At 38.3% G+C, this 25,951-nt stretch overlaps 2 protein-coding genes across 4 annotated transcripts; one reads left to right on the top strand and one right to left on the bottom strand.

Annotated features, from left to right (window-relative positions):
- The first annotated feature begins 43 nt into the window (after positions 1-43).
- On the top strand, positions 44-7,627 carry asb5b (ankyrin repeat and SOCS box containing 5b). 3 transcript variants are annotated; one of them, XM_079462690.1, is made up of 7 exons: positions 44-382; positions 4,566-4,645; positions 4,750-4,857; positions 5,414-5,564; positions 5,649-5,783; positions 5,928-6,119; positions 6,530-7,157. In XM_079462690.1, exons 1-7 carry the CDS (start codon positions 187-189, stop codon positions 6,655-6,657), a joined length of 990 nt encoding a protein of 329 aa, XP_079318816.1. In that variant the 5' UTR covers positions 44-186; the 3' UTR covers positions 6,658-7,157. The 3 variants fall into 3 exon arrangements, with proteins under 3 accessions (XP_079318816.1, XP_079318817.1, XP_079318818.1); XM_079462691.1 differs by lacking the exon at positions 44-382 and adding an exon at positions 1,307-1,637 and having other exon boundaries at positions 6,530-7,627; XM_079462692.1 differs by lacking the exon at positions 44-382 and adding an exon at positions 2,931-3,126.
- wdr17 (WD repeat domain 17) lies at positions 6,946-25,442 on the bottom strand. The gene is made up of 29 exons (XM_079462689.1): positions 25,403-25,442; positions 20,510-20,638; positions 20,237-20,420; positions 19,928-20,158; positions 19,597-19,848; positions 19,071-19,193; positions 18,775-18,962; positions 17,696-17,864; positions 17,514-17,605; positions 17,311-17,393; positions 17,143-17,229; positions 16,888-17,052; positions 16,592-16,794; positions 16,238-16,387; positions 15,990-16,120; positions 15,781-15,906; positions 14,445-14,600; positions 14,276-14,340; positions 14,057-14,189; positions 13,872-13,963; positions 13,685-13,784; positions 13,267-13,406; positions 12,147-12,282; positions 11,747-11,888; positions 11,347-11,449; positions 10,998-11,099; positions 10,411-10,506; positions 8,789-8,972; positions 6,946-8,701 (listed from the first exon to the last, which is right to left on the bottom strand). Exons 2-29 carry the CDS (start codon positions 20,630-20,632, stop codon positions 8,582-8,584), a joined length of 3,876 nt encoding a protein of 1,291 aa, XP_079318815.1. The 5' UTR covers positions 20,633-20,638; positions 25,403-25,442; the 3' UTR covers positions 6,946-8,581.
- Between the last annotated feature and the right edge of the window lie 509 nt (positions 25,443-25,951).

Raw genomic sequence — 25,951 nt, forward strand, 5'->3', positions numbered from 1 at the left:
GACAAAACTCATTGCTATGCCTCGGTCAAGTTGCCCATTTTCCACTTGCTGAAAGTACAGCTGCCTAATCTAATACCTACTCTGGGTCCAGCTGCCTTAGGGAATAAATGGGCCAGCCTGGCATATGATCCCCATCAAAACATCCCTGGATCTCGTTCCATAACATTCAGTCACTGAGCAGCAGCAATGACTGAGATTGTGGAGGAGAGGCCTTTCGGCTCGCATTTTCCTAACGTCTATCTCTCAATTTTCGTTCTCTTTTTCTTCAAGCTCTTTGTCAAGATCAGCTTAAACATACTGACCCACTTCTACGCGGTTAAAGGAAACCGTAAGGAGGCGGCCCGGATTGCAGCAGAGTTCTACGATTTTGGACAAGGGCGCAGTAAGTTGGCATACTGTACATGCATGGGATACATGACTATATATTGCACGTGGGTTGAGTTTTGCCATTGTAATCACGTCTGTGTACAATGTTTGTAAACTAAACTGGCACAAGTTGTTGGGAGGTGACAGAGTACAGTTCTTTTGCGTGGCCCAGTTTTAAACACCAACAAAACTGGGTCATTGAGTATTCTTATCACAGAGTTTCCCAGCAGTTTATGTTTATTACATTTGGATATTATGCAAAAGATGCATGTTGAAAGAACAATAGCCTTATTTTATAATGAAATGTTTGGAGCAATCATACTCCAGGCACTTCACATCCAAAGAGGTGCATTATTTTGGCTTTAAACTGATTTAAATTCGATTAAGCTTAAAGTGCATGCAATACCATATCATAGGCAGCTATATATTCACTAGCACAATGCATTTTATATTACTATCTAAAACACTTTCTAACGGCAAACTACCATTATCCATTGACCCATTGTTTGTCTAAATGTGTCCCAGTAGCCTTTTATCAACAACAGACCATATGCAATGTTTTGATTGTCAGACTAAGCTCAGAATGACCAAAACATGAGGTAACTCTTAACAACGCAGCAATATCGTGCTCAAATAACGCATTTGAAAACATTTTTTATTAAAAAGTCATACATTTGAAAGTAAATAAAACACTATTAAAATAAATGTAAAAGGAATAAATATGATGAATCTTTTCATCAAATATGATGAACTAGCCACTTGCTTCGTATAACAGTGGCACCGTTCTAATTTTAACCCGAGATATAAATACTATAGTCAGTGCTGATTTATGCGCGCGCGAGTGGAGGAAAACGCACTACGGCGAAGGATTACCTCGTCATGAATATGAATTACGTTACGCGAAGTGCACAAAGTACGCACGCTGATTTGACGCCACTCTGCAGACAAAAAACAAATCTAATGGCGAAGGCGGTGTCTAACCGCTTTTAATATTTATGAGTTAAGACTTCGCCATAGTTGGAAATAAGGATTTTCTTGACACCAACACGACTCCGGTGCAAAAACAACAAGCCGAACAGCCAATCAGAGAGAGGCACTAGCTCCCTGTACAAAGAGGACTCATGACGGCACTGTAGCTCACGCAAACATGCCTGAAGTTCCCCGCAGGGACCCCGAGTACTCAGATAATACTCCAAAGAAAAGAAAGAGAGAGGACATCGACGATTTTTCCCCAAAAAAGAAATCGCGCTGGGGTATTTTGACCAGTCAAGGTGAGTTAGCAAAACGCGTACACGTGCCTTTATATTATAGTATAGCGTTGCTTAGGTGCGGACCTTCCATCAAAAATGGCATCATGTTAATATCAAATGAAAAATCTGAGTATCCATATTTGTATTACCACATTAAATGAAATTTTCTGTATTAAGTACTACATGGTCGGTACTATGAATATTTTTATTAATAAATCGGATAATGTGGAAAATACGTATATGAGCCTACATTGGGCTATAATATACTTGGGTAAGTTACGCTTTATTTTACAGCGTCCGTGTATTTAATATAGTTTGTACTATAAATGTTGCATAATTATATGTAACTAATACCCTACAGTGAGTATAGTAAGGAGTTAATTATTATTACTCAGTACTTAAATGTATAATTACACTGTAACATACATATGACAGAAATAGTTTGATAAGAGAAAATTACATACGATATTTCATATGTCAACAATCGACACTCAGCCATTCACATTGTTATCTTTTAATATTTCATTTCCATATGTTAATAAAACATCATGAAAAACAGTATTAAAACCTCAATCACACATTGGCTTACGCAACAGTCGTAGTACTGCGATCATAGCATATAAACAACAGCAGGCGCTGTTGCACTGTGTGTATTGTCTGATGCTGTATTTTCCCACTAAGCAAGGCCACGAGAGAACACAGTGTTCCACATATGTGTTCACTCATAAAACCGCATGCTGTAGACATTGTCCTTTGGCCTATCATGTACATATGTAATTTTCAGAAAAGCTTAAGGCATCCAGTGATAGTATTACATTTTATTGTTCCTTATGTTATTACAATTCCCCACAGACTAGTTAAATAAGACGTTTCTTCTTATCAAGAGTAGGTTCTAGTATCCACAGAGCCCAGCTGCAGTCGCACGAACAGAACACGATCTGCAATATTCATAAGTACACTCTCAGATTTGCTGTTAAGCAGTCACCGCCATATATACTGTACATGGCAGCCATAAAGCAAAAAACAGGATTACATATGTGACATACTCATTTTAAATCATACAACTCTGAAATAAAACGGCCACTCTTTGATTTAAAATCAGTTTTAAACCCGGACATAAAACCATCCATTATAATGTTGCCATTAACACAAAAGAGGAGACATTTTAAATTACAGGTTTTGTTTAATGTATTTAGTTATATTTATTTGACTTATATTTCATTAGAATAATGCAAAATAGAGGCAAATAGTAGCAACTACTGGTCTCAGACGCCTGGGCTCCACTGTAAACTCTAGTAACATGAAATAATGTAGTGAAGTGACTGAAGCACAGCAGTGACCTAAAAATCAACATGTCAAACTGGAATCTTGACCCATCTCCCTCGCTTAACTAAGCTACAACGTAAAGGGGTCTGCTAGTCCTTCCCATGATGACCGACGTCCTCTCATTCACAGGCAATGGCATATTTGTATGAGTGGCTAGATGTGCCATGGGGCGACGGAGACATGGGTACGTATAGAGCGTAACCTCCTACTCTCAGGCCTTGTTTTGTGTGAGGATCTACAGTTGCAGAAGGCTGTTGTCATATGACGTTGTGGCTAGATTAAGTTCATGCTATATATAGGTCTACATATCGGAGGTTAGGAACTGCTGACACCCAGGGATCCCCTTGTGTGTGCACTGTTTAGACATCAATTCGAAATTAAACAATACGGATTCTGTTGCCTTTGTGCGCGGCAATAGAGGATGGCTGAAGGTTGTTGGTAGATTTGTTTTTGCCGGTGTGGTCAGCCTGTGTTGATGCAATTGTTTCTGTAATGTAAGCGTTATTGTTGCTAGCTTAAGGTTCTTTGGGAAAAAATCGCTTCCATCCTGACTATTACAGTAGCGGTTTCTGATGAGAGAACCAATCCATTCATTCAGATTTGAAATACTAATCCTTCTGTATTTTGGCGGGGGAGTTTAACCTCCATTTGACAAACGTAGTCCTTACTGAAATTCCATTTGTGGCAGGTGCAGGGTTGCCAGATCTGCATAACTAGCCCAATGACCACAGGCCAGATAGCAAAATGTAAAGTGTGCCACTCCTACAAATTTATAGTCACTGTTATGCCTGACACAGAATCTTTTCTTTAGAGTCAGTGTAGTCATATTGTAATGGCAATCTTACATTAAAAATTACATTTGATATCTGAGCCAATGGCCTTGTGGACAGTGCTCCGGCATATGTGCCACAGTTTTACTTTAGGCGACCCGAGTTTGAGTCTGTCCTTTCTCCTACTGTACTATATTTAAACGTAAAAAGCCCTTTTTAAGTCTTTAAAAAATGGCAGCTGATCAACAAAAACCTGGGGAGATAAAAACAACCTGTGTTGACCAGTAGCCTGAAAATGCTGGTTGTCAGTGGCAGTTGTCAAAGGAACAACAGAGAATGTCGTCCCGGGTCATGCATTACATAAGACCTTCAAGTGTCATGTATATAAAATAGTTTGTTCATGTTCTTCTAATAAAATTCAGCCAAGTTCAATTTAATTATTTTTTCAATGTAATAATTTTCTTTATTGCAACAGGACATGAGAACATATTCAAACAGCTAAACTGTTGAATTAAATCGACCTTTATTGTGTTATAGAGAGCTGATCCACTCTCACAGTAGCAGATAATGGCTTACTATTTCCACTTACAAGCTCTTCTCTCAACAGCTGTAAATGGCTTTGTCAAAATCACCTGCACACACCACTCTCACTTTAAAATGTGCTCCAAATATCAAACCAGATTGAGTGGTTATATTCCAGGCTCTTGAATCAGGCCAGAGCTCAAAAAACTAATCGGCTAATTCAGCAAATGATGTTTAGTTTTTAATGTATTGTTTGATAATTCAACTTGTGTTTGGTTTGTACATCTGAGATGAAAACCCGATTCGGTATATTTCTACGTGTGTGTCATAGGTTCATGGGCGGATCGATCCCCACTCCACGAAGCTGCGTGTCAGGGTCGACTACTGGCACTTAAGACCCTTCTCTCACAGGTTTACACACATAATACTTCATCATCAATATGTTTTATAATATCATAAATCTGATCACGTGAATTACATTTTGCGGTATATATATTCCTTATTCTCTTTCCCAGGGTTACAATGCAAATATCATCACCATTGATCATGTGACTCCACTGCACGAAGCTTGTCTCGGAGATCATGTAGCGTGTGCCAGGGCTCTCATAGAGGCCGGTGCCAATGTGAGTTAATAACTAAGGTTATGTGAAATATTATTTTTAATATAATTATTTGAAGCAAAAGCTATACTGGCTTGTAGGACTAATTTATATTGAAAGCTATTGGGTTAAATTCATCTTAAGAAACAACTATGATCAAGCCACAGTTTAATGGGTTTATTGTAGATCTTCCTCAGTCAGGAACACGCTGTACCCTGCGATGTCATTGTGTTTGTCAACAGCATGATTCAGAACATTTCTATGACACTTCCATGAAAAAGCACATGACTCAGCTGACAGCTATTTCACATCCCCACTAGGAAAAGGAAGTTCATTTTACACAATTGTGAAGCTAAATATAGTTGTTGCTCTTCCTATAATTATTTAATATTATTCTGTACACACAAGAGATATTCAGGGGAGTCAAGTGTGCATTCAACAACAGATTCATTCCATTTATAGTACAAGAAAAATGCTGTCTCAGTTGGTTGATGCTAAGGTTAGTATAGAAATGGTCACAATGATGGTCATTTGTAGACTTTTGCACAGATCGATCGGTTGACAGTGTTGTGTGTGGTAGATAAATGCCACCACCATTGATGGCGTGACCCCGCTGTTCAACGCCTGCTCTGTAGGAAGTGTCACTTGCACTGAAGTACTATTGGAACATGGAGCAAAACCACAAGCGGAAGAATACCGACCTTCACCTATTCATGAGGCCTCCAGCAAAGGTAAGGGATTCTGCTAACTACAAAATAACTCAATATTTATCAGATTATAAGCATTAATTTACAAACCTACAAGTTGTTTCTCAGGCAGGGCAGCATGTGTGGAGGCTCTCATCTCATGGGGAGCGGATGTAGATTATGACATCCCTCATTTAGGAACGCCGCTCTACATTGCCTGTATCTCCCGGGAACTCCAGTGTACACAGAAACTTCTGGACGGAGGTACGTGTGTACAAGTACAGTGAAATATTTTTCTTTGGTAAGTGTAGTTAAAAAGGTTATCATACCAAATTGCAAACCATGAGCACTTGGTGTTGCTGGCACCATGGTCTTGTGTTTTTACCCACAAAAGGATGTTTATCTTAGGTGCCAATGTACAGAAGGGACGTTTTTTGGACACACCCCTTCACGCCGCAGCACAGAAGGACTGCCCGGAAATCATAAGACTGCTACTAGACTTTGGAGCTAACATCAGCGCTCGCAACGTGGAGCTACAGAGGCCAGTGGAGACAGCGCCACCCAGCAGTACAGCAGAGAGCATGTTTCTGCTTCATGAGGGTAATGCTTACATTTATTTTACTCTTGTGGTATTATATTTTATGTTTGTTTCTTCTACATTTCATAATCAACATTTAGATATTGGATTAATACGAACATGGAAATAATCATTATAAAAATGTGAACTCTGAACACAATTTTAACTGTCACAATACGTCCTTATATACCATAATCATATACAGTATACTTATTTAACATAATATAGTTAGTTTAAATACTATGTTGATTTATATTGTGACTTTTTGGTCATGTTTTGTCCATGACCACCACTGCTGCCCCTAAAGAACAGGGGCATGGCACCTATTTTGCATGACAATCCCCTTGACAATCCCTAATATTTCCTGTCATTTGAATGCATGGCTTTAAGGATGTGTATCTATGTGGAATAATGCTGATTCTTTCCTGGACAGCCACACCGAGGTCTCTGTGTCAGTTGTGTAGACTAAGCATTCGAAACTACATGGGCCGATCCAGACTGCACCTGATCCCTCATCTCAAACTTCCGAATCTTCTGAAGAGTTTCCTTCAGTACAGATAGACCTCTACCTCACCACAAAACTATCCCACTATTTCTCTCTATTTTCTTTTATTAAGTTCATTAATATATGTCAATGATAGGTCACACAACTTGCCATTTATTTAAGCTCAGTTAAGTTTAAAAAGCACTGATATATTTTTGTGCAACTGATAAACATTAGTTCTATTTTGGTTAATGAAATATTTTCAATATGTGCATCAATGTGCATGTCTTTGTCTACTATGATACCATTTTACCAGGAAATTGAATTGCTACTGTCATGCCTTGATGTGCAATGCAAGCAATAAGGCAAATTATATATTTTTAATCATTCTAATCTTTAACAAGGAAAAAATTACAGCAGAAAGCACAAAAATTATGCTGTTGTGGTTTTTACAGTATCATATTGATCCTATAACACTATAACAAAGAATTGTCTGGATAAGATTGTCACTAAACATTTTTGCCAAAACACATCATGGTAAGAAACATAACAAATAAATGCAAATATTAAAAACTTGATGGCTTTGCTTTGTTTTTTCTTCTTAAGGGGAACACCAAACATTTATAAATATTTGAATAATGTTGTGTATAATTATTTGAACAAGCAGTGGTGTGCAATATACTCATGAGCAAAAATCTAATCTAACTGTACATTGATTTTATTAGTCGTTATCACAAAAAATCTATTTGACAGTTTTGCCTATTCTTACAAATCTAATCTTTTACTTTTATGATAGACTATTATTCTAAAGAAATAGGTAGCAGATGAGACAGCTGGGCACTTGTTGCATGCAGAGTCGGCAGATTTTGGAAGGATCCTGTCTCAATCTGATGTCTGATTCAACACTAGAATAAATATAAGACATTTTCTCTTTTGTGTATAGACAGTGATCATCTGAATAATGTTATGTACACACATTTCAGCTTGATGTTTAAACTCTACAACAAAATATATACAAATAAATACATTTCACAGTGCAATCTGATGAAAATAGTCTCTGTATGTGGATTTCTTAGCAAATGTCCATACAATTATTTCTCCAAACCCTTTTATATTCTCATCTAAGTATGACAATTCTAGCTATTTTAAATTGTACCAGTCTGAATAACTGATATTAGTACTAATGTACTACTGTTATACAGGCTTTCTAGCAGTAAAATGTCCCTCATTCCATACAGTATGTGCGTTTTTCACAAATGTATTGCCTAAGTTCATCTCGACACACATATTGGACGAAAAAGCATAGCTTAAAACTACCCTGTAACATAAATTGTGATTATTACAATTTGCTTTTAAATCAACAATGTTTAGGCTGTCAGTACTTGTGTTTGGTTCTTATTAAGTAACATATTCTCAATAGTCAATAAGTACATTCATTACATAACAAGCAACAGAAATGATGTCCTAATTGTTCATTGTCAGTGCTGCAAACTTAACTCATCATCTCTTATGACGTCAAACAAATATGTAAATAAATGAATAAGTACATAAAAGAACAAACAGAAATGTACAGATGAATACCCTGTACTCAAGTCTTGTAATAAAAACATGATTGTTTTAACATTATTATATTGACTGCAACCTTAATACCTAACCATAAAATATGCATCCTTATTCGTTCTGCTTCATACTATTCATCACAGCAGTCTCGCTTTTTACCTAAAATGTTATTAGATGTTCCAAATGGCGATACACATGGTTAATCAGATTTTTTGCGTATGCTCTGCAAGTCTCACAGTAAAAAGCACATCATGAATTACACTGAGGTGAAGGATCATGGCCTCATGGATCAAACCTTAAAAATGTTGCTTCCAACAATTTACGAACTTCTGTTGTTCCACCACAACAAGCTTCTGTTAGACAATGAGAATGTTGTTCTGCTACCAGATGCTAAATTTCCAGATCCGGACCAGAGGGAATACTGTTCACATTCATTTCTGCTCAGAAGGGGTTTAGGCGTATACCTGTCCCCAGTGGAGAGAAAGGGTTCACCTTCGCCCACATCAGGGCATCGTTTAGAGAAATGGCAGATTTGCCATCCTCCAGGAAGAACACAGGACCCTGGCGGTCCAAACGAAAATAAAAAGATGAGTTAAACAACATTTAATTTAGAGTGCTAAGACGCAAGAGAAACAAAGAGAGACGCACCTGTATCCGGAGGCCAGTGAAGCAGGAAATCTGGACATCAGAGTGGCTAGGCAAGTTAGAGCCAGTGACATAGTCGGGACCCTCTAGACCCTTGATGGGCTCCTCTCTCATCCGACTCAACAGCTGGCTGTACTCCAGCTTCTGGGCCTCAGATGGTGAGGCGTACGAGCTTTCATCTGGAGCTCTGTGTTCATGTTTCACAGGTGTGCATGAAAGAAAATAATAAAAAGAAGTGAGTTAACAAGTTTATTTGTTGGATCTGAAACCTAGTGAAATTCCTTCAAAGACAGACATTATCAAAAGAAAAACGCTGCATTATGTTATGAATGAATGTTGTAAATGATGCGCCTCTATAAATTCCTCCCTGAAATTCAGCTGTCATCGTAAAAAAACATCTAATACGCACAGCGCTATTACGTGCAGGCTTGTGTCACCGCGCCCAGAACTAACCATATAATAATCGGCTGATTTAAAAGCATGCTGAGCCATTTCCTCTCATATCGCTCTCGTATGGCTATGATATCGTAAGCAGATTTGTCTTATTTATGGTCTTATAAACCTCGATCAAAAACCGATCATTACGATGAATTCCATTGTGCTGAGAAAGTTCATTTAGTTTATGTTTACTTTAAAGCAGTCACATCGTAATGATGAATGCGTGCTCGGGTGTGGATGGTAATGTTCAGCTTGAGCACAGGCCAGCGGGGGAGTCGGGACGCTATAGATAAAGGACACTTGATTGCTTTAGTATGTTCGTATGTTCAGATGTCTGTTAACTTATCAGAGATGCAGAACAGCACACAGCAACTTTTCGGTTTTGCAGTGAGCACAAGTCAGCCGTAATCATTACAAAGAGCTAAGACCAAGCGCCTAACCCCGTCTACACGAGTTCATTCGAATGGCTTGTTTACCCCCACGGCATCGATGAATATGACAATTTATTGGGGCGTTCCCAGTAATGCAGATGCTCATCCACACCCACTGATTAACATGTAATTGTTATGCCTTTGAAAATGAAAACGAAGATTGATTAACTTTTTATAATGAAAACTTTTCATTATAATTTAAATTGTGTCAGTATTATTGCGTGAGCATTGTTTCTTTTTCAATTTTGCCTTTTTTATAATGGCAGTCATGCCTCGGCGTTCTAGTGAAAAGGAAATGTAAAATCCTCAATTGCATTTTGTTTCAGTTAGACAGGGACAGCGCACTGCCAGTGTAAAATGGAAATAAAATTATTTGATTTTATGTTTCATTTTGGCACATATTGTGCGTGCAGTTATGTATAAGGAAATTGTTAACCTGGTTTCTTCATTTTATTCAATGTCTGGATAAGGCCAGGACAAAATGAAAAGACCTTGAATGGCCCTACACTATACAAATAGTCATGTAAAAAGCACAAGAGTCTTCACACAACTGTGGTAACTACTGTTAGCATTTTAAGAAATTGCAATCTTAAAATGCAGCAAAATACAGTCTAGTTAGATTAAATGTTTGTTTGCAATACAGCATTATTGTGCTGTCTAGTATAGTATTTGATGTCTTAAAATGCTGTCTAGGCTGGCAGGTTTTGTAACAGACATGTTGTGTAACATGAACAAGTCCTGTATTGCTGTACACACTTAAAAGATTGAGTGCACACTCTCCAGGCTTCCAGCTCTCCGGACAACTGCTCTATCTGTAAAGGCACAGCCACCTCCCGCCTCTTCAGCAGCTGACTAGGAGAGAGACAGAGCACATTTTGTCACCTTACACAACTATATAAATGTTGGATTGCTTTATATCAAAGTTCAAAACTAATCCTGAAAAACCAAAAGTGGCTTTTGTATGAATATAATGTATACAGATTATGAAACCTAGAAACGAAAATAATCAAATTAATAGAAAATACACCTTATTAAAAAGTATTAAGTCCATTGCCCAGTCAATTGCCACTGTGACTTAAACAGTTTACCTAATAAAATGAATCAATGTCATTAAAAAAAGATATTTTGATAAATGTTGAGAAAGTGTTTTTTGTGTCCATACAATGGAAGTCAATGGAGACTAATGTTTGGTTTTCAACATTCCTCAAAATATTGTCTTTTGTGTTCTGCAAAAAAAGTACATCAAAATAATAATAGTGTGTGTTAAACTGTGTAACTGATATTTAACTTTGAGATTTTATGTGGATTCTTCAAACGTATTATTATTGTTTTCCACAACTTACCTTGTGTATTCATACATCGCTGGCACTATACTTGAATACTGTCTCCCAATGGCTAACAGTGCACCAATATACCCACAGAGAATGAGCAACTCATTCCGCTCTCTAGCCAAAGACACAGAGAGAGAGAGAGAGAGAGAGAGAGAGAGAGAGAGAGAGAGAGAGAGAGCGAGAGAGAGAGAGAGAGAGACAGGGAGAGAGAGAGAGAGAGAGAGAGAGAGAGACAGGGAGAGAGAGAGAGAGAGAGAGAGAGAGAGAGAGAGAGAGAGAGAGAGAGAGAAAGTGAGATCACAGAACCTAAAGTTAAATGACACTGGTGACAGCAGTTTTTAAGGTAAGGTCATTGACTTACTCACTACACTTTGAGAGAATAAGACAATCTGTTCTGATATAGCTCAGCAGGTCTAGGATGTGGTATACAGGGTCCACAGCCCAGTCAGGAGCGCTCAGCTGCTCTGTGAGGGGATACAGAGTTCAATCAAACAAGAGAACAAAAAGTTTTGTGAGTTCAGAGTTGTTAAATAATATTTTATGCACCAAATATATATGTATGCAATAGCTAAATTGATAAAAATAACGGTGGTTAAATAATAGTTGTCCAGCACCGAAGTTACAGTACTGGTGCCTTCTTCATTAAACAATGCAGAATTCTGGACTAGGTTGGGACAAATGTATGCTTTGTGGTGCTTTGCGTTGAGATATTTAATGATTTAGAGACTTTCAGACATTTTCCCTGTCTCTCTGACACACACCTTTGACATTTGAGATCCCAATGGGAAGAGCCTTTTCTGGTTCTGGACTCAAGAGGTAATACTTCACTGCTTGAAAGATTTCCCCTTCAGCATGTGCATTCTCAGCAAGCTCTTTACATTCTTCCAAAGTTGGTAGACCACACTGAAAGAAAATAAACAACAAAAATGACTGTTGAAAACAAATGCACCATCTTGGAGGACGGGTTTAATGGCACGGATATTGAGGATGTAGTGTTTAATTAATAATTATAATTTGATTATTGTTTCATGATTCCATTACCACTGTTTTGATATAGATTGTATAAAGACAGTTAAAATGTAATTTCAAGCAAATATCGGAAAGTATGAAAGTGTTGCAAAAGCTTTTACTGTGCGGCACATGAACGTATTAGGTCATTACCTTTTCATGCAAGTCGTTGATTTCAGCTGAGCTGCCAGGGTAGAAGGCACATAATTTGGCTAACAGGATCTCATTATCAGGGATCATCTGAAGTAATCTGGCAGCAAGATCCCTAGAGAGTACAACACCAAATGCACTATGAACTGAAGAATGTAGAGCAATAGTAGACAACTAACAGAAATTGATGTGACAGCATGAGCATGCACATGTCAGTAGTGATTTGGATATGTAATACATTTATATTTTTTAATAGGAAATTAGGTTAGTTGAACAATGGTTAAAGTCGACTAAATGAATGCATGCATCTGGGGTCAGATTCAGGAAATTGTTCTTAAGACATAATCCACGATTGTTCTTCAGATCAATTATAGGAAGTTCGTAAGAATTTTCCTTCTTAATAATTCTCAAATATTTTCTTAAGAAAATCTTCATAAGAATAAAAATGACGTATGCTTTGTATATCAATCTTGAACTAAAAATGTAAGAACCGACTTAGAGATAGTTCACTCAAAAAGGACAATTCTGTGATCATTGACTCACACTGAGATTGTTCCAAACCTGTATACATTTCTTTCTTCTGCTAAACACAAAGGAAGATACTTTGAAGAATCTCAGTAACCAAACAAATTTTATCACCCATTGACTCCCATAGTACTTATTTTTACTACTATGGCAGTAAATGGGAGTGAGATCTGTTTGGTTATTTTTGGGTGAACTATCCTTTCAAGAAGTTTTTCATTTCCTAACATTTTCTTAAATTAATTAAAGAATTGACTTCCTAACAATGTTTCGTAAATCTGGCCCCATTGGGTATAAACCGATTTTTGTCGAGAAAACAAAACGTTATGAATGATGTTCAAGGAAGGCAGAAAAATACCTGCATGCCACAGATGGAAAGCTTAAGAGAGGTGGAAAATGACAAATGTAACAGATGATGATTAGCATGATAAGGATCATTTTAATCATAAGAAGTGGGTTTTATTTAGAGAAGTGTGCAAGCTATTTTTAAAATAAAATGTGACTTGATGTGTCATATTCATATCTGGTTTAGATCCCACTTTTGAGAAGTGGTAACATCAAAAAGGCTGCACTGATCTGATCAGTCAGATTTTATGCTCACCACGTGGCAGTGGTCATGTATTTCCTGGCCAGGAGCTCAAGAACGTAGTGGGTGGCTTTACTGGCCGATTCTCCCAGGACTGTGCCCACGCACACTGCTAGTTCCAACTCATTGCCTCTGATCAGAGAGGCCATCGCCAGCTGACACAAGTACGATACAAAACTGGAATTAACCTTTTTTTAAACAATCACATTACATGTTTACCCTGTTAACGTTTTTAGGTCAAAATCATTCTTTCAGGTCACACTCTTATTTTAACACCATTAAGATTTTTCGCATTAAAACACTTTTGATATTATGCTTTCATGATAATTAAGTATTAAATCACTGAACTTTACCTTTAGAAACATTAAAATTATTGCATAATCACTTATTATTTAAAGTTGTATAACTAAATTATAGACTAAAATATACATACTTCAGAGTTGTCTACAGCCAGGTGACAGCAGGCTGCCAACACAGCGCGGCCATCTTGGAAATACCACTCTGCCAGCTCTTTACAAACTTGATGCAACAGGCTGCTCACAAAAAAAAGAAAAGAAAGTAGTGTAAACAGATTGTATACTGTATGTCCAAAATTGCATGGATAACTTTGCATTTTTTACCCGCAGAATTTCTCTATGTTGTCATTGTCTGAGTTCGCAGCATGATTTGTTGAAGCATTCTGAGGTCCGTGGATGTTACCCTCACAAGCACCCTGATTGAAAAAAGCATGTTAGAAACACCCTACATCACATTAGACTCTGCTCAAAGATCCTAAAATGGGTACAAAGAACATGGTGTCTCATACCTGAGCCACAAGAACTGCTTCTTTCAGTTGACCTCTAGATGTGAAGAAATTCACCAGTTTTTTCACCTCGCCAGTGGCGATGCAGTATGGGATGACGTCATCATTGCCTTCCTGCATGAGCTGGTCTGCTCTCCTGCAAAGGAATGAGTAAATGAGAAATTAACCTAGGTGAGTCACACATAAGAATTCATCTGAATTACAGAGGATTTTATGAAATACCTTTGCATGAGCTTTTTCCAGTATTTCATGGATACGCCAGGAGCCACAGAAAGAGCCTTTTCCCACTAAAGCACAACCACAAATATGTAAAATCGTCCAATTCCAAAAGTCCAAATATTTGACTGTGGATATTAATAAAATAACAAACAAATAAAGTTTTAGATTTTACCTCTCCCAGTTCCACCATAAGCTCGCAGTATCTCTGGATTTGACCCAATCTTATATGAATTTCTGCTGCATTCTTTAATCTCTCCTCTTTGCTGGGTGCTCCAATACCACCTCCAAACTTTGACATCTTTACTATCGTTAGCTCTTGTGCTTCAGACTACAGGGAAGAGACATAGAGTGAAAAACTCAAAATTGATTCCAAAGATTCAAAGAGTTACAGCAATAGAAAACTAAAAAAATTGCTTTATGAAAATAAAGCTATGTTCTGTTGAACACAAAAGAAGATATTTGGAAGAACGTGTGAAAGCAAACTGTTCTGAGGCACCTTTAATTACCATTGTTATTTTTCCTACTATTGCAGTCAATGGGGACCAAGAACAGTTTGGTTACAAGCATTCTTTCAAAAATCTTTCTCTTGGTTCATTACACCAAAGAAATAGTCCTTTTTCACGCTTCCGGGTTGTTGACTTAGGTAACTTGGTAAAAGATGTGCCGGTTACAGCAGTATCCAAGTCTAACAACGGTGTCTGGATTAAATGTCTTTGTATAAATAACGTAAACGATCTTAATACTTTATTACCCATTGTTTAAAGTTAAGTTCTTAATTTAAAAACACATCGCAGCGAAAAGGGGGCTCTAGAACTACTGTTTCTTTATCTAAGCCTTAAACGAGGTTAAGAACCACTGATATAAGGTTTGTACTGTTTACAGGACAGCAACCTGAGGCAGGTACTTGCTGATTTTAACTACTGCACTGCATACAATAAACCCAGTGATGATGTTCTCTGTCTCATTTTATTCTTCATGTCTGTCTGGTTTGGTTCTGCATTATATCGATTAAATAAATGTTACAGGAAAGGCAGTGCGTCGTGCTGGAAATACATCACCCAATCCCTTCCGTCAGACTCGCATCACACTTTCTGTTTCAGAAAATACCAGTGCTTCTGACATTATCAAAAATATTTATTTAAACGCAAATATTAATGAGTTACACTCTATGTTAACAGTGTACCAGCATTTTAAAGTAATTTCTTATAATACAGTGTCGTGATCACGTTTAAATAACAAGCAAGCTATGGGTGTATAAACTCAAAACACTTAAATTAATATTAGAGAGATATTTATTTTTATGTTAAATATAGATTCAAGTTGCAAAACAAGACAGTGCAGATATAGCTTTAAATGAAAAAGCGCATATTATTACAATGGGATATAATCTGTAGGGGAAGTTGCTTCACCCTCCGGTGACATAGTTTTATTTATTGGAACAACTCGAGGGTGAGTAAATGATGACAGAATTTTCATTTTTGGGTGAACTGTTCCTTTAATACACTCACCGTTTTAAAGCGGACCAGGTGTTTCATATGCATAATGCCCTGCCCATAGTTCTGTGGGAGGAGACTATCATCTTGCCCGTTGATCACGGCGACCAGGTCCCACAGGTTATGACTCCCACCTGGTGGCTACAAAGTGAGAGCAAATCTATTTACAGAACTCATAGAGAAATGAAAATTTTGATTTACTCAGTAAATTGAGAGACACTTACAGAAAAACATTCAGAGAACCATCTGAGCTTCTTCATGCAAGCATCATTGGAGAGTTTATCCAGCTCCTGTTTGATATCTCTGGAAACCTTTCCACACAAGAGGGGAGGAGCCCCGGGCACCATGGCACGATCTACACTCCAAAACAAAATGTGTCTTTACAAGCTTTAAAAATGAAGTGATTTAAAAAAAACATTTAGGTTGTAAGTGGAAAGTATGAATTCTACTAAGTTCTACTAAATTATTTTACCAGTGTTGCCAATGATGTCATCCCAACTGCGGTCAGAAAGGATGTTGACCACTAAGGGAGCAATTAGAGGAGTGAGTGACCACAGTCTGACAGTTGAGTCTCTGGAGCAGGAAGCCATGGTGAACGGACGACTGGGGTGACATGTCAGACCTGGGGATTTGATATATTTGAAAAGCCTGCATGAATAATGTTCCAAAACCTTGGAATAACACAAAATCATGAGTGCTTGTCCTACGGTTCTACATTAATGAAAAAGGCTGCGTGTCCACACTACATGATGGACCAATAATTATAAGATATTTATCCAACAACTGCTGTATCAAAAATGACAGCTTCATGCATTTTATACACTACCATAGACATCGGCTCCATGGTCATATACAGTGTCTAGACAGGTGCCATCTCTGGTGTCCCACACACGAATGGTGTAGTCCCAGCTCCCTGACGTCAAAAGGTACGGGACCTCTGTGTTCCACATCAGACCTCGAACCGGAGCCGTGTGGCCACTCAGCACATTAATGCAGGCGTCTTGGGTATAGTCCCAAATCCTCACAGTTCTGTTCAACATATACACAAAAACACCTGCTGTACCAGTTGTAAGGATCAAGAATGAAATGATGATGTGTGAATGGATATTTGAATGTAATTACCCATCATCTGATCCACTACAGAGTATGCCCTCTCTGAGGGACGACCATCTCACATGGAAAACTTTGGCCGTGTGACCTGCAAAGACTTTTAGTGGCTGGTCTGAGCTGGTGGCCAGATAATAGACTCTGACATTCTTATCTTCACACCCAGTGGCAATCATATCTCTATATGTGTAAGAAAGAAAGAGATGATTATCCATTGTATTTTATCTGAGATGTATAGAAAGAATTTATCGCTACGATTAATAGACATACTTGTTATTTTGACTCCAGTCACAACCAAACACTGCCGCTGGATGTTTGTATTTGTGCAAGACTTTCCCATCAATGGTTCGAATTATGCTGAAATCAGTTTCCATTTACGACTGTAAGACTGTGAAAGTCTGATGTTTAAGGGATGTTTAAATGAAATAACAAACTCACCAAAATCCATCTCCACCGCATGTGGCTATTCTTTTGGAATCTTTGTGGCTCCAAGCGACACAAAAAATACCGTTCTTGCCATGCTGCAACACAATTCCAGTCAGATTGTAAATGAAAATTGAAAAACCGATACAAATACTCTATTTTGATACAGTATCAAATGTGTTTGTATATGCAAATGAGAGACCAGAATGTTGTCTTGCCTCATTAAATCTTGTGATCATTTTACCCTTCTTTACATCCCAAATAAAGGCGCCATTCCTGGACGTGGCTCCTGCTATGCAGTTCAAGTCTCCTTTTGGTTAAAGTGAAAAATACATCTTTCTTGTTACTACAGTGGTAATATGGCATGGAATTCTGAGCTATTGCTGTGTATCATTCTTACCAGGGGCCCAGGACAGTGAATAAACCACTCCCTCGTTGCCAGGTGATGTGTATACAGCAGTTAAAGTGTTTATGTCCCACACCTTTATTGTACCATCAAATGAAGCTGTTGCTAGAAGGTTTGGGTCATCTGGCTTGAACTTGCAGTCAAAGATGGTTTCAACATGACCCTGCAATGAATATGCGAACGATTTTGTACGATAATATACCACACCACGGTTGATTTCGATTGGCTGACAGACTTTTCATGCTGGTTTCAACTGCATAGCTGTGAAATATGTCTTTTGTAGTCTGTTAAACACATTACAGTTCACTTTGGGTCACTTTGCAACATTCTTTACGTGACCTTTCCTGACAAAATTATTTTCCTGAGTTTTATTTTCTAAATCATATTATAGCAAATATTGGAGTGAATAAAAGCTAAACGGGAACTGTTTAGCCAAAACCAAGACTCTCTCTTTCACATTCCTACACTATCCCACACAAGTTTTTTAGAAATAAAAAGTACTAAAATAGACATGTACTTTACTATTTGTATATTTTATTACTTGTCTCTCTCAAAATGCTTTCACTCTTCATGTAGTAACCATAGTTTAAGCGTAAACGTTTGCTGACCCAAAAGGTTTGCTGACCAAAGGTTAACTTTAAAAAATAACACACTCTTAAGGTCTGTACACCCATGGCCACATTACCACCTCGATTGTGCTTTTCTACGAATCCAAAGGTCCTACAAATATTCCTCACTTAATCACAGGTGAATAGGTTAAATTGCATTTCCATTTTCACAAATAACAATCAAGGCAACAGCAAGAGCTTTTTGTCTGACAGAACAACATGCACTCTTGGGGGAAGCTAACAGGTGACCTTTAAACCAGCACTAGTGCTATACAAAGCACCTCTTTAAACATGGGAAGACTAATATAATGTGGGAAGGCTAATACAAATATATTCTTTATGAGCCATAGGTGCTTGAGCCAATCTATTGTTAAATAACAACAAAGCTTAGCATTAACTCTGTCTGTTACCTTCATTGTTCACAAAATGTACGTACAAAAGATAACATTAAAAAAGTATTCTCACCAGATCACGCAGGAAGTCCCATTTTTTAGCCCCCATATCATACAATCCAACCCCTCCATCCATGAAACAGCAGACAGCGTGGCCCGGAGGGAGGGAGAAGGCCTGGTTTTGTGAAAGAGTAGGTGGAGGCACAGCCTCACTGGTGGAGGAGGTGTAGTGATTCTTGGAAGGAGAATTGGAGCTAAATGCTAAGAGGAACAGGACATCAAAATCAATTGGTAAATGAGTCATTGTGATGACATACAGTACACAAAAACACAGACATAAATGTTTATTGGTGGTCATGAAATACATACATTTTTTTGCCGGTGGGGAGTTTAGTACATGAAGCGCATGGAAGCCGGTTTTCTTCAGCTTGAAGTTATCCAGAGGTGTCGCCCTTGATACGTTCCATATTCTCAACACGCCAACTTGAGAGTCTTTCGTTTTGAAAAAGTAAAAACAAAATATCATGGGTTATTGTTGTAAATTGCCTTTGTGCTATGTGGGATGCAAGTGATAAAGACTTATAAAGACTAACATAATTATTAACTAGAAAAAAACGTTTAATACAAAAAAATCATATATAATAAAAAATGATACTATACATTTTAAAGCCTTCTACTAGTCTACTCAGCTGGCTATGAGCACAATAACTGAAGCCGCAGATGTACTGTACCTTTACGAAGTATCTTTTTTTTACTGATGAATATGTTCATTTAAAAGTCTCATTTCAAAATCCTTCTGTTCTAAATTTTATTGTAAAGATTATATTCCAATAATAGACCTAAGCTGTCCTACTAAACAAAAACTATGATTTCTCTCTGTGTGTATTAATTTTACCTCCTGTGATAAACATGCCAGGGGCGCTGGGCACCCAGGCCAAGCACTGTACAGAAGCAGCAGCGCTGGGGAAACTAAATGTAGTGATGCAGGATAGAGACTCAGAGTCCAGCAGTCTGATGCCATTGTGCATGTTGGCCACTAACAGGTAGTCCGTGCTGAGGGGGTCCCACTCTAGAGCTGTTACAGGGTCTTCTTCATCTGTGCCCTCTAATGACTCGGGCCGCAGCACATGCTTTTGATTCTTTGAGCCTGAGATTATTAAAACATGAAGGTAATAACAAAAGCAGGCAATGTCACTGATCAGTACCTGCCTCATTGGTGACAGTACCTGGTTGAAAGATAGACAGACTCCCATCAGTGTGTCCAAACACCACTTTTCCCTTCTTCTGTGGATGCCAGCGGAACAAGCAGATGTCCGAAAGGAAACTGTGGGCCTCCTTGTGCACTGTGACGCCTGAGTCAGGCCCAGAGATGGTCCATATGTACAGAGGACCCCGATGGGATACGAACGCTACACTGTCACCTGCATTCCAGCACCAGCTTAGAGAGGCGGGAATACCTGAGTGGCATGTTAGCACGTGATTATTTAGACACAACATTTATTAAAGATGCAGAGATCTGATTCTATTCAGAGTACCTTTAGTGTTATCCAGGCGTGCAACAGACTTCTGTTCAGCCACATTCCAGATGATTAGCAGATTATCTGCGCTGGCACTGGCAAACACATCAGGATTGTGTGGACACCACGATATGGCCGTGATGGTCTTCTTGTGTTCAGACATGATCGCTCGCAGTTTAAACTCATTATATCTGTGATCAAGCTACAAGGAGAGGCTTCAATGAGTGCAAATTGAAAATATTTGACACACAATCGAAAAGTTATAGAGGAGAACGTTCACACAGCACTTACTTGGTACACATATATGGCGAGCGTGGCACAATACGCAAACCTATCCCCACTGGCAGCACACACATCTTTGTTCCAGGGCTGACATCCAGCAGCCAAAAGGCCGACCTGCTTCACCTGGGACATCTTTACCTGGACACAGTGATGTCAGTGATGCCAATGAAGATTATGACACCAATGAAATTATTCCGTGTCCACTAGTCTCAGGGTTCAGATGACAAAATAGAAAAAAAGGTGTTACAGCATTCATTCCATTTCATATTTGTTGCTTTCTTCTATTCAAAGCAACCTATAGTGCATTCAAGAAGATACACATCAGTATGTGTTCTTTTGGATTCAAACCCATGACCTTTGTGCTGCAAATGCAATACCAACTGCCGTACATCCAAAAGCAACTTCATGTAAACATCACACATGCAGACAGGCTCGTTGGTGTGGGAATGTTCACACAGACAGGACTCGTTCTTGCGTCCATCAATGCCGTTTGTAAATGTTTTTCTATATAAAAATTTAACAAGTCTGATGTCTTTGCAAAGCACCTTGCCCTTTTTTCCCAGTGTCTTGCAGTAGACATTGTGTGTCAAGTTAAAAACACTTCAACTTTTAAAAGCGTGTATCGTGACTCACACGTTCTGTTCAGCACCGCTGCGCTGCGTCAATCTGTATTTGATATCAAGATTTAAGAACACGTCTTGTGTGACAGTGAAGGAAACCATCCCCATGTCTATTGATGTATCATCTCTCTTACATGTTAAATCAGAGGGGTAAATCCCAACTACGCAGTTCCTACCTTTGGTTCATTGTGATACCTGCTAAACCAGCATACGCTTTCCATGTCTGTTCTTCTCTTCACGAATGCAAAGCCGACCGGGGCTGTGCGTGCTGTGCGTTAGCGAGTATAAGAAAGGTTGCTGCAACAGCAGAGCATGTAGCCGCGTACGTGTGACCCCTTCTCTGTGAAAGCGCATGTACATGTAGAAAGACAGGGAGCGCGAGAACACATTGAGCACTCATTGACTGGTGTAGGCTGCGCGTGTGGGAGAGGTGGCTGGAGACGAAACAGCTCCCGCCGGTAGCCAGGCAACAGCAAGATCCCTTCATTTAAACTCCCTCACTTATCCATCCACCCTCCCCAACACAGCACACACCTCACCCCTGCATAGCCTTCTCGAAGGTGTTTATCCTCCCTTCTCATGATGTTGTCGTATAAAGGAGCGTCAAATACGAAAAAACGCAGACAAACATTTCAGACTATATGTGCAAAGACCTTTACTCTTTGGATGTGTATAATTATATCTTTCTTTCTTTCTGGATAAAATACTATGTTTGTGTGCGACTATAGCGACTGATAAATGATTTATTATAATAAAAAGAGAATGTTGAGCTACTGTTTTCTCAATCTATTTCAGTTTAACCTAAAAAACCTGATAATTGCCTTAACATTTGCAGAGTAGAAAGTTTGGATCAGATCCGCGAAGAACAATATTTTGTCCGTTTTTTTCTCAGCACCACAAGCCCACATTCGTGACTGAATGACATTTTCAAATTTGACCAGTTGTATTTTTATGGCAAGCCAGTGGTAGAGTACTTAAACTGTCTCTTTATTATCTTTCCAATTTGCTATATATATTGCATTTCATATTCCATGTTAGTTTGTCTCTAACTATCAACTGTGAACTTTTATACAGTCTGTTATTTAAAAAACTGTGTACTAGACGTTAAATGTTATTTTTAAGTTGCTTTGAATAGAAGTACCTGAATGCTTGATAATATGTAAATGTAATTTAATGCAAAGATAATTAAATTTTTATGTCTGTAATTATGACAGTCGGTGAAGTTTTTCTGTTTGGGGTACTGAATTTCTAGATCAGAATTGGCTGAAAATCATCTAGTCAGATGGAAGCTTTTATTGGCTGTCATCAGGTCGCCAAATACCACAAAGATCGTGATCAGAAGAAATTTGTCCCTGTTACAAATGTCATCAGCACCACTTCACCTCCCACCCCTTCGGCTGTACTGTGGGGGTGAGCGTGAGTGAAATGTAGCCTGAGTAAAACACACATACACAGAGGACACTCATGAAACGGTTTCCAAGGCGATGAAGACTTTAACTCTAAGAGGCGGTTGTGATGAAGTGGAAGGGGCTCAACTGGAGAGGGCCCAAGTTTCATCCAGCATCAAACATCCTACACCTGCTCATATTGTTTTCTTACGCACCCCACCTACATATAACCCACATCTATTCCCACCACCTACAACACAAATTACTGCATCGCCTCATACACTTCCCATGAGTCATTCATTTATCAGAACTTCTGTGATTCATGCATGACCCATTCATCCATTCTTGATATTCATTTGAAACATGAGAATTAAACATGAGGATTTAAATAATAAAAAGAACATTTTGTATAACACAGAGAGTAAAATTACTAGTTAAATCGCCTCATTGCAGTTCCTCACCCAGACAAAATATTTCCATACAAATTGCGCCAGGTTATCTCTGATGACATTTGCATAATTCAGATCGCTCAGTAAGTACATTTCTTTCATCAGCAATGAGGGGATACTTACATGCTAATATCGGTCTATAAGTCCAATGAGAGGAAGGTCAGGGCATCTGCAAAAACTACAACTAACAGACAGACTGCATTTTCTCCTTCAGAACAAATCACTTGTTGCATATTTCAGGCAGCATTTTGTAAATATAGGGCTGGAGCATAATTTGGGAGGAATTCAGATTGTTTGCTTTCCCTGATCTTTCTAACACTGTAGCTAAGTAAGCACATTAACAAATCACACAAAACACGTGTTGTAAACACATTTTCAATGCAAGACTGACACAGACACTGTACATTAGCTGATAAAGCTGTATATAGACAAGAATGTGCAGGCAATCATAGTATGATAATAAAACAAAGACCCTTGTCCCCAAAAATAGGGTCTGTGGGTTAGAGATTGTCGCCACAGCTACAGATCCACTTGTTAGAATGAAAGGACTTGATCCAGGAAAAGAGGATGCTGCTGTACAATAGGGCACAATGAGGCTAAAAGCCTGCCTAAAGTAAAATGTGATGTTTTGTTTTTCTATAATGTATGATCATTTGACAAAATTATTATTGAAAATGTGCCTTTGAAACTAATAGAACGATTCTTAACAGTTGGATTTATATATAAAAGCATGTTAATATAAATAGAGAGTGATCTTTAAATGTGGGCCAACATGAAAACGTGGGCGCTTTTTACCCAAAATACAGCTGATTTATTCACCTTTACCAAGAGTGAAAATTAAGAAGTAAATTCTGGGATTATGAGCAGCATAAATCTGAAACATTTAAGATCGATTTCCTGTTAGATCGATTTTTCTCCTTCATATTGTACTCTGAGCTCATGGGTCAGAAAACTGTTCAGACAATGCTACTGTTAAATTAAAGTCACCATAAAAAATCTTATTTTTATGGATTAGAGCAGTGTTTATTATAAATGGTTTATGATTTATCAATGCACGTGCCCACAAATTTTTTTTTAATTAAAAACATTAATGTCCATGCGTTCAACGTCCAAAGATACAATCCATAAAGGACTACAGATCTAATAGCTGCCTTTGAGGAATGACTGAAGAATATATAAGCAATGGCATACAAATAAATTCGCAACAAATAATGTCAACTGTATAAAATGGTATGAATAAAATGTGATCTGCTTTCTAGGCCACTGCTTCGAGTGAAAAAAAAAAGTAAATAAGCACTGACACAAAATGCGAGTCTCTACATGGGGCCTAAAGAGGATCAATGACATAAGTGACAGTGATGTATCACGGATTCTGCTTATCTAAGCTTCTACTCTTCATAAAGACCTCTACCCGGTATATACAAAACTATTTTGTCATCCGCCGTGTACAACAGCATCTTTCCCAGATTTCCTTCACATTTGCATACTTAACAATTTACATGGACCATGTTGTCAATGTCTTAATCTGTAAATCTTTTCCTTTAAACAGCTCAGGGAGCGAGTACACATTTCCCCAGGGAGAGTATCAGTACTCTCATGAATCTAAATGTGATTGTGTCAAGCATTTCTCTCAAACAAACAAAACAAAACAGTCTCTCAATTTACAACTAACTAAAGAAATGTTTGCTGTTTGTAACATACATTTGAAAACTTCAGCATTGGCAGCGCATACAAAGACATAAAGGTAAAGGTAACGCATTTTACTATGCACTATCCAGTCTCATCATTTGATCCAAAAGTGGGTCATATTAAGACCTCTATCTAAACTGCTTGTGTAAGATCATGGCAGTGTCTCACAAAACAGCCGCTGTTCATTAGTTTTGCTTGTCTGTGCTGTGCTGTGATAGGGCTATAACCATTGTCAGCATCTAACCTCTTGTGTTTTTCCTCAGTGCACCTGGAGTTCTAGCACATCTGATGAGACTCAATCTAGCATCAAGAAAAGTTAAGGTTCATCCAGTTATAGAAATAGATCGTTGCTAATCTGCAAAACAAACTGTAGTCAAACAGTTTTAAGGACAACATATCTTGGCTCTCTTTGAATGCATTTGAACAGTAATCCTCTAGGATACACAACATGCACAAGACAAAGCACTGTTCTACGTGTAAATTGCAGCCCTATTGCATTACGTTTATTTCTACACAGGGTTATTATATAGACATCATGGTTACAGCCCACGAGGAAAGTTAAGCATGCATACGAATCCCTTCTGCAATCTGTTATGTCAGTAGTTCACAGTTCCGGTAATGTCAATAAAGTATTATACATAAAAAAGGCCACGTGTGTTTTAAATTGTAAATGTACGAGGGTAAAGTATGTCATATATTGCATTACCGCGTTAAATTGAAATGACCATGTGTCCATAAACAATGAAGATCGCTTACCTTTCTCGATGTCAGTGGACAGCGAACTGGTGCTGAGATTAGGTGTATCGCTGACGGGGAGACACTTCGTAGTTCGTCAACGCTGGTCCGAATCTTTTGCTACGATTGGTCAATTTAAACCTGACGTCGACACGCTGTTTCTGTTTTCAACGCTGATTGGTCATTTTCCCAATCGATCAACCTAATGACATGCCGTGCAGCGGTGAATTCTTGTATTTGTAGTCCAAAGCGGGTTGGTCACATTTTGTTTATAAAACAAAGGAATTGTCATTCATTTATGACGTCAGGTTGTCAAGACTGTAATATGTGCAAACCGCTCCGCTGTGGTGCATCATTTATTCATTGTTTTCGCACTGAGACTGAATTTCATCAGCGGACATGGACATTGCATGTGTTTGCTTGCTGCACAATTACTTAGCAAAGCATTTCACAATGCATTCAACACTGCAGTATCTGATTCACATACGCCTTAAATTACCCTGTGACTCTCTATGACAAGCTGAATATTGGATTAAATAAAAGGATTTATTATTTGTCCAGTGACTCACT

Source organism: Barbatula barbatula (assembly GCF_947034865.1).
Source record: "Barbatula barbatula genome assembly, chromosome: 8".
NCBI classification, from domain to species: Eukaryota; Metazoa; Chordata; class Actinopteri; order Cypriniformes; family Nemacheilidae; genus Barbatula; species Barbatula barbatula.

Coding starts and splice junctions, on each gene's coding strand:
- wdr17 (XM_079462689.1), bottom strand. CDS start 20,632: ATGTCCCAGGTGAAGCAGGTCGGCCTTTTGGCTGCTGGATGTCAGCCC. Junction 16,121..16,237: donor TGACATCATTGGCAACACTG/GTAAAATAATTT, acceptor TTTGGAGTGTAG/ATCGTGCCATGGTGCCCGGG. Junction 13,964..14,056: donor AAGCAGTTCTTGTGGCTCAG/GTATGAGACACC, acceptor TTTTTCAATCAG/GGTGCTTGTGAGGGTAACAT.
- asb5b (XM_079462690.1), top strand. CDS start 187: ATGACTGAGATTGTGGAGGAGAGGCCTTTCGGCTCGCATTTTCCTAAC. Junction 383..4,565: donor CGATTTTGGACAAGGGCGCA/GTAAGTTGGCAT, acceptor TGTGTGTCATAG/GTTCATGGGCGGATCGATCC. Junction 5,565..5,648: donor TCATGAGGCCTCCAGCAAAG/GTAAGGGATTCT, acceptor GTTGTTTCTCAG/GCAGGGCAGCATGTGTGGAG.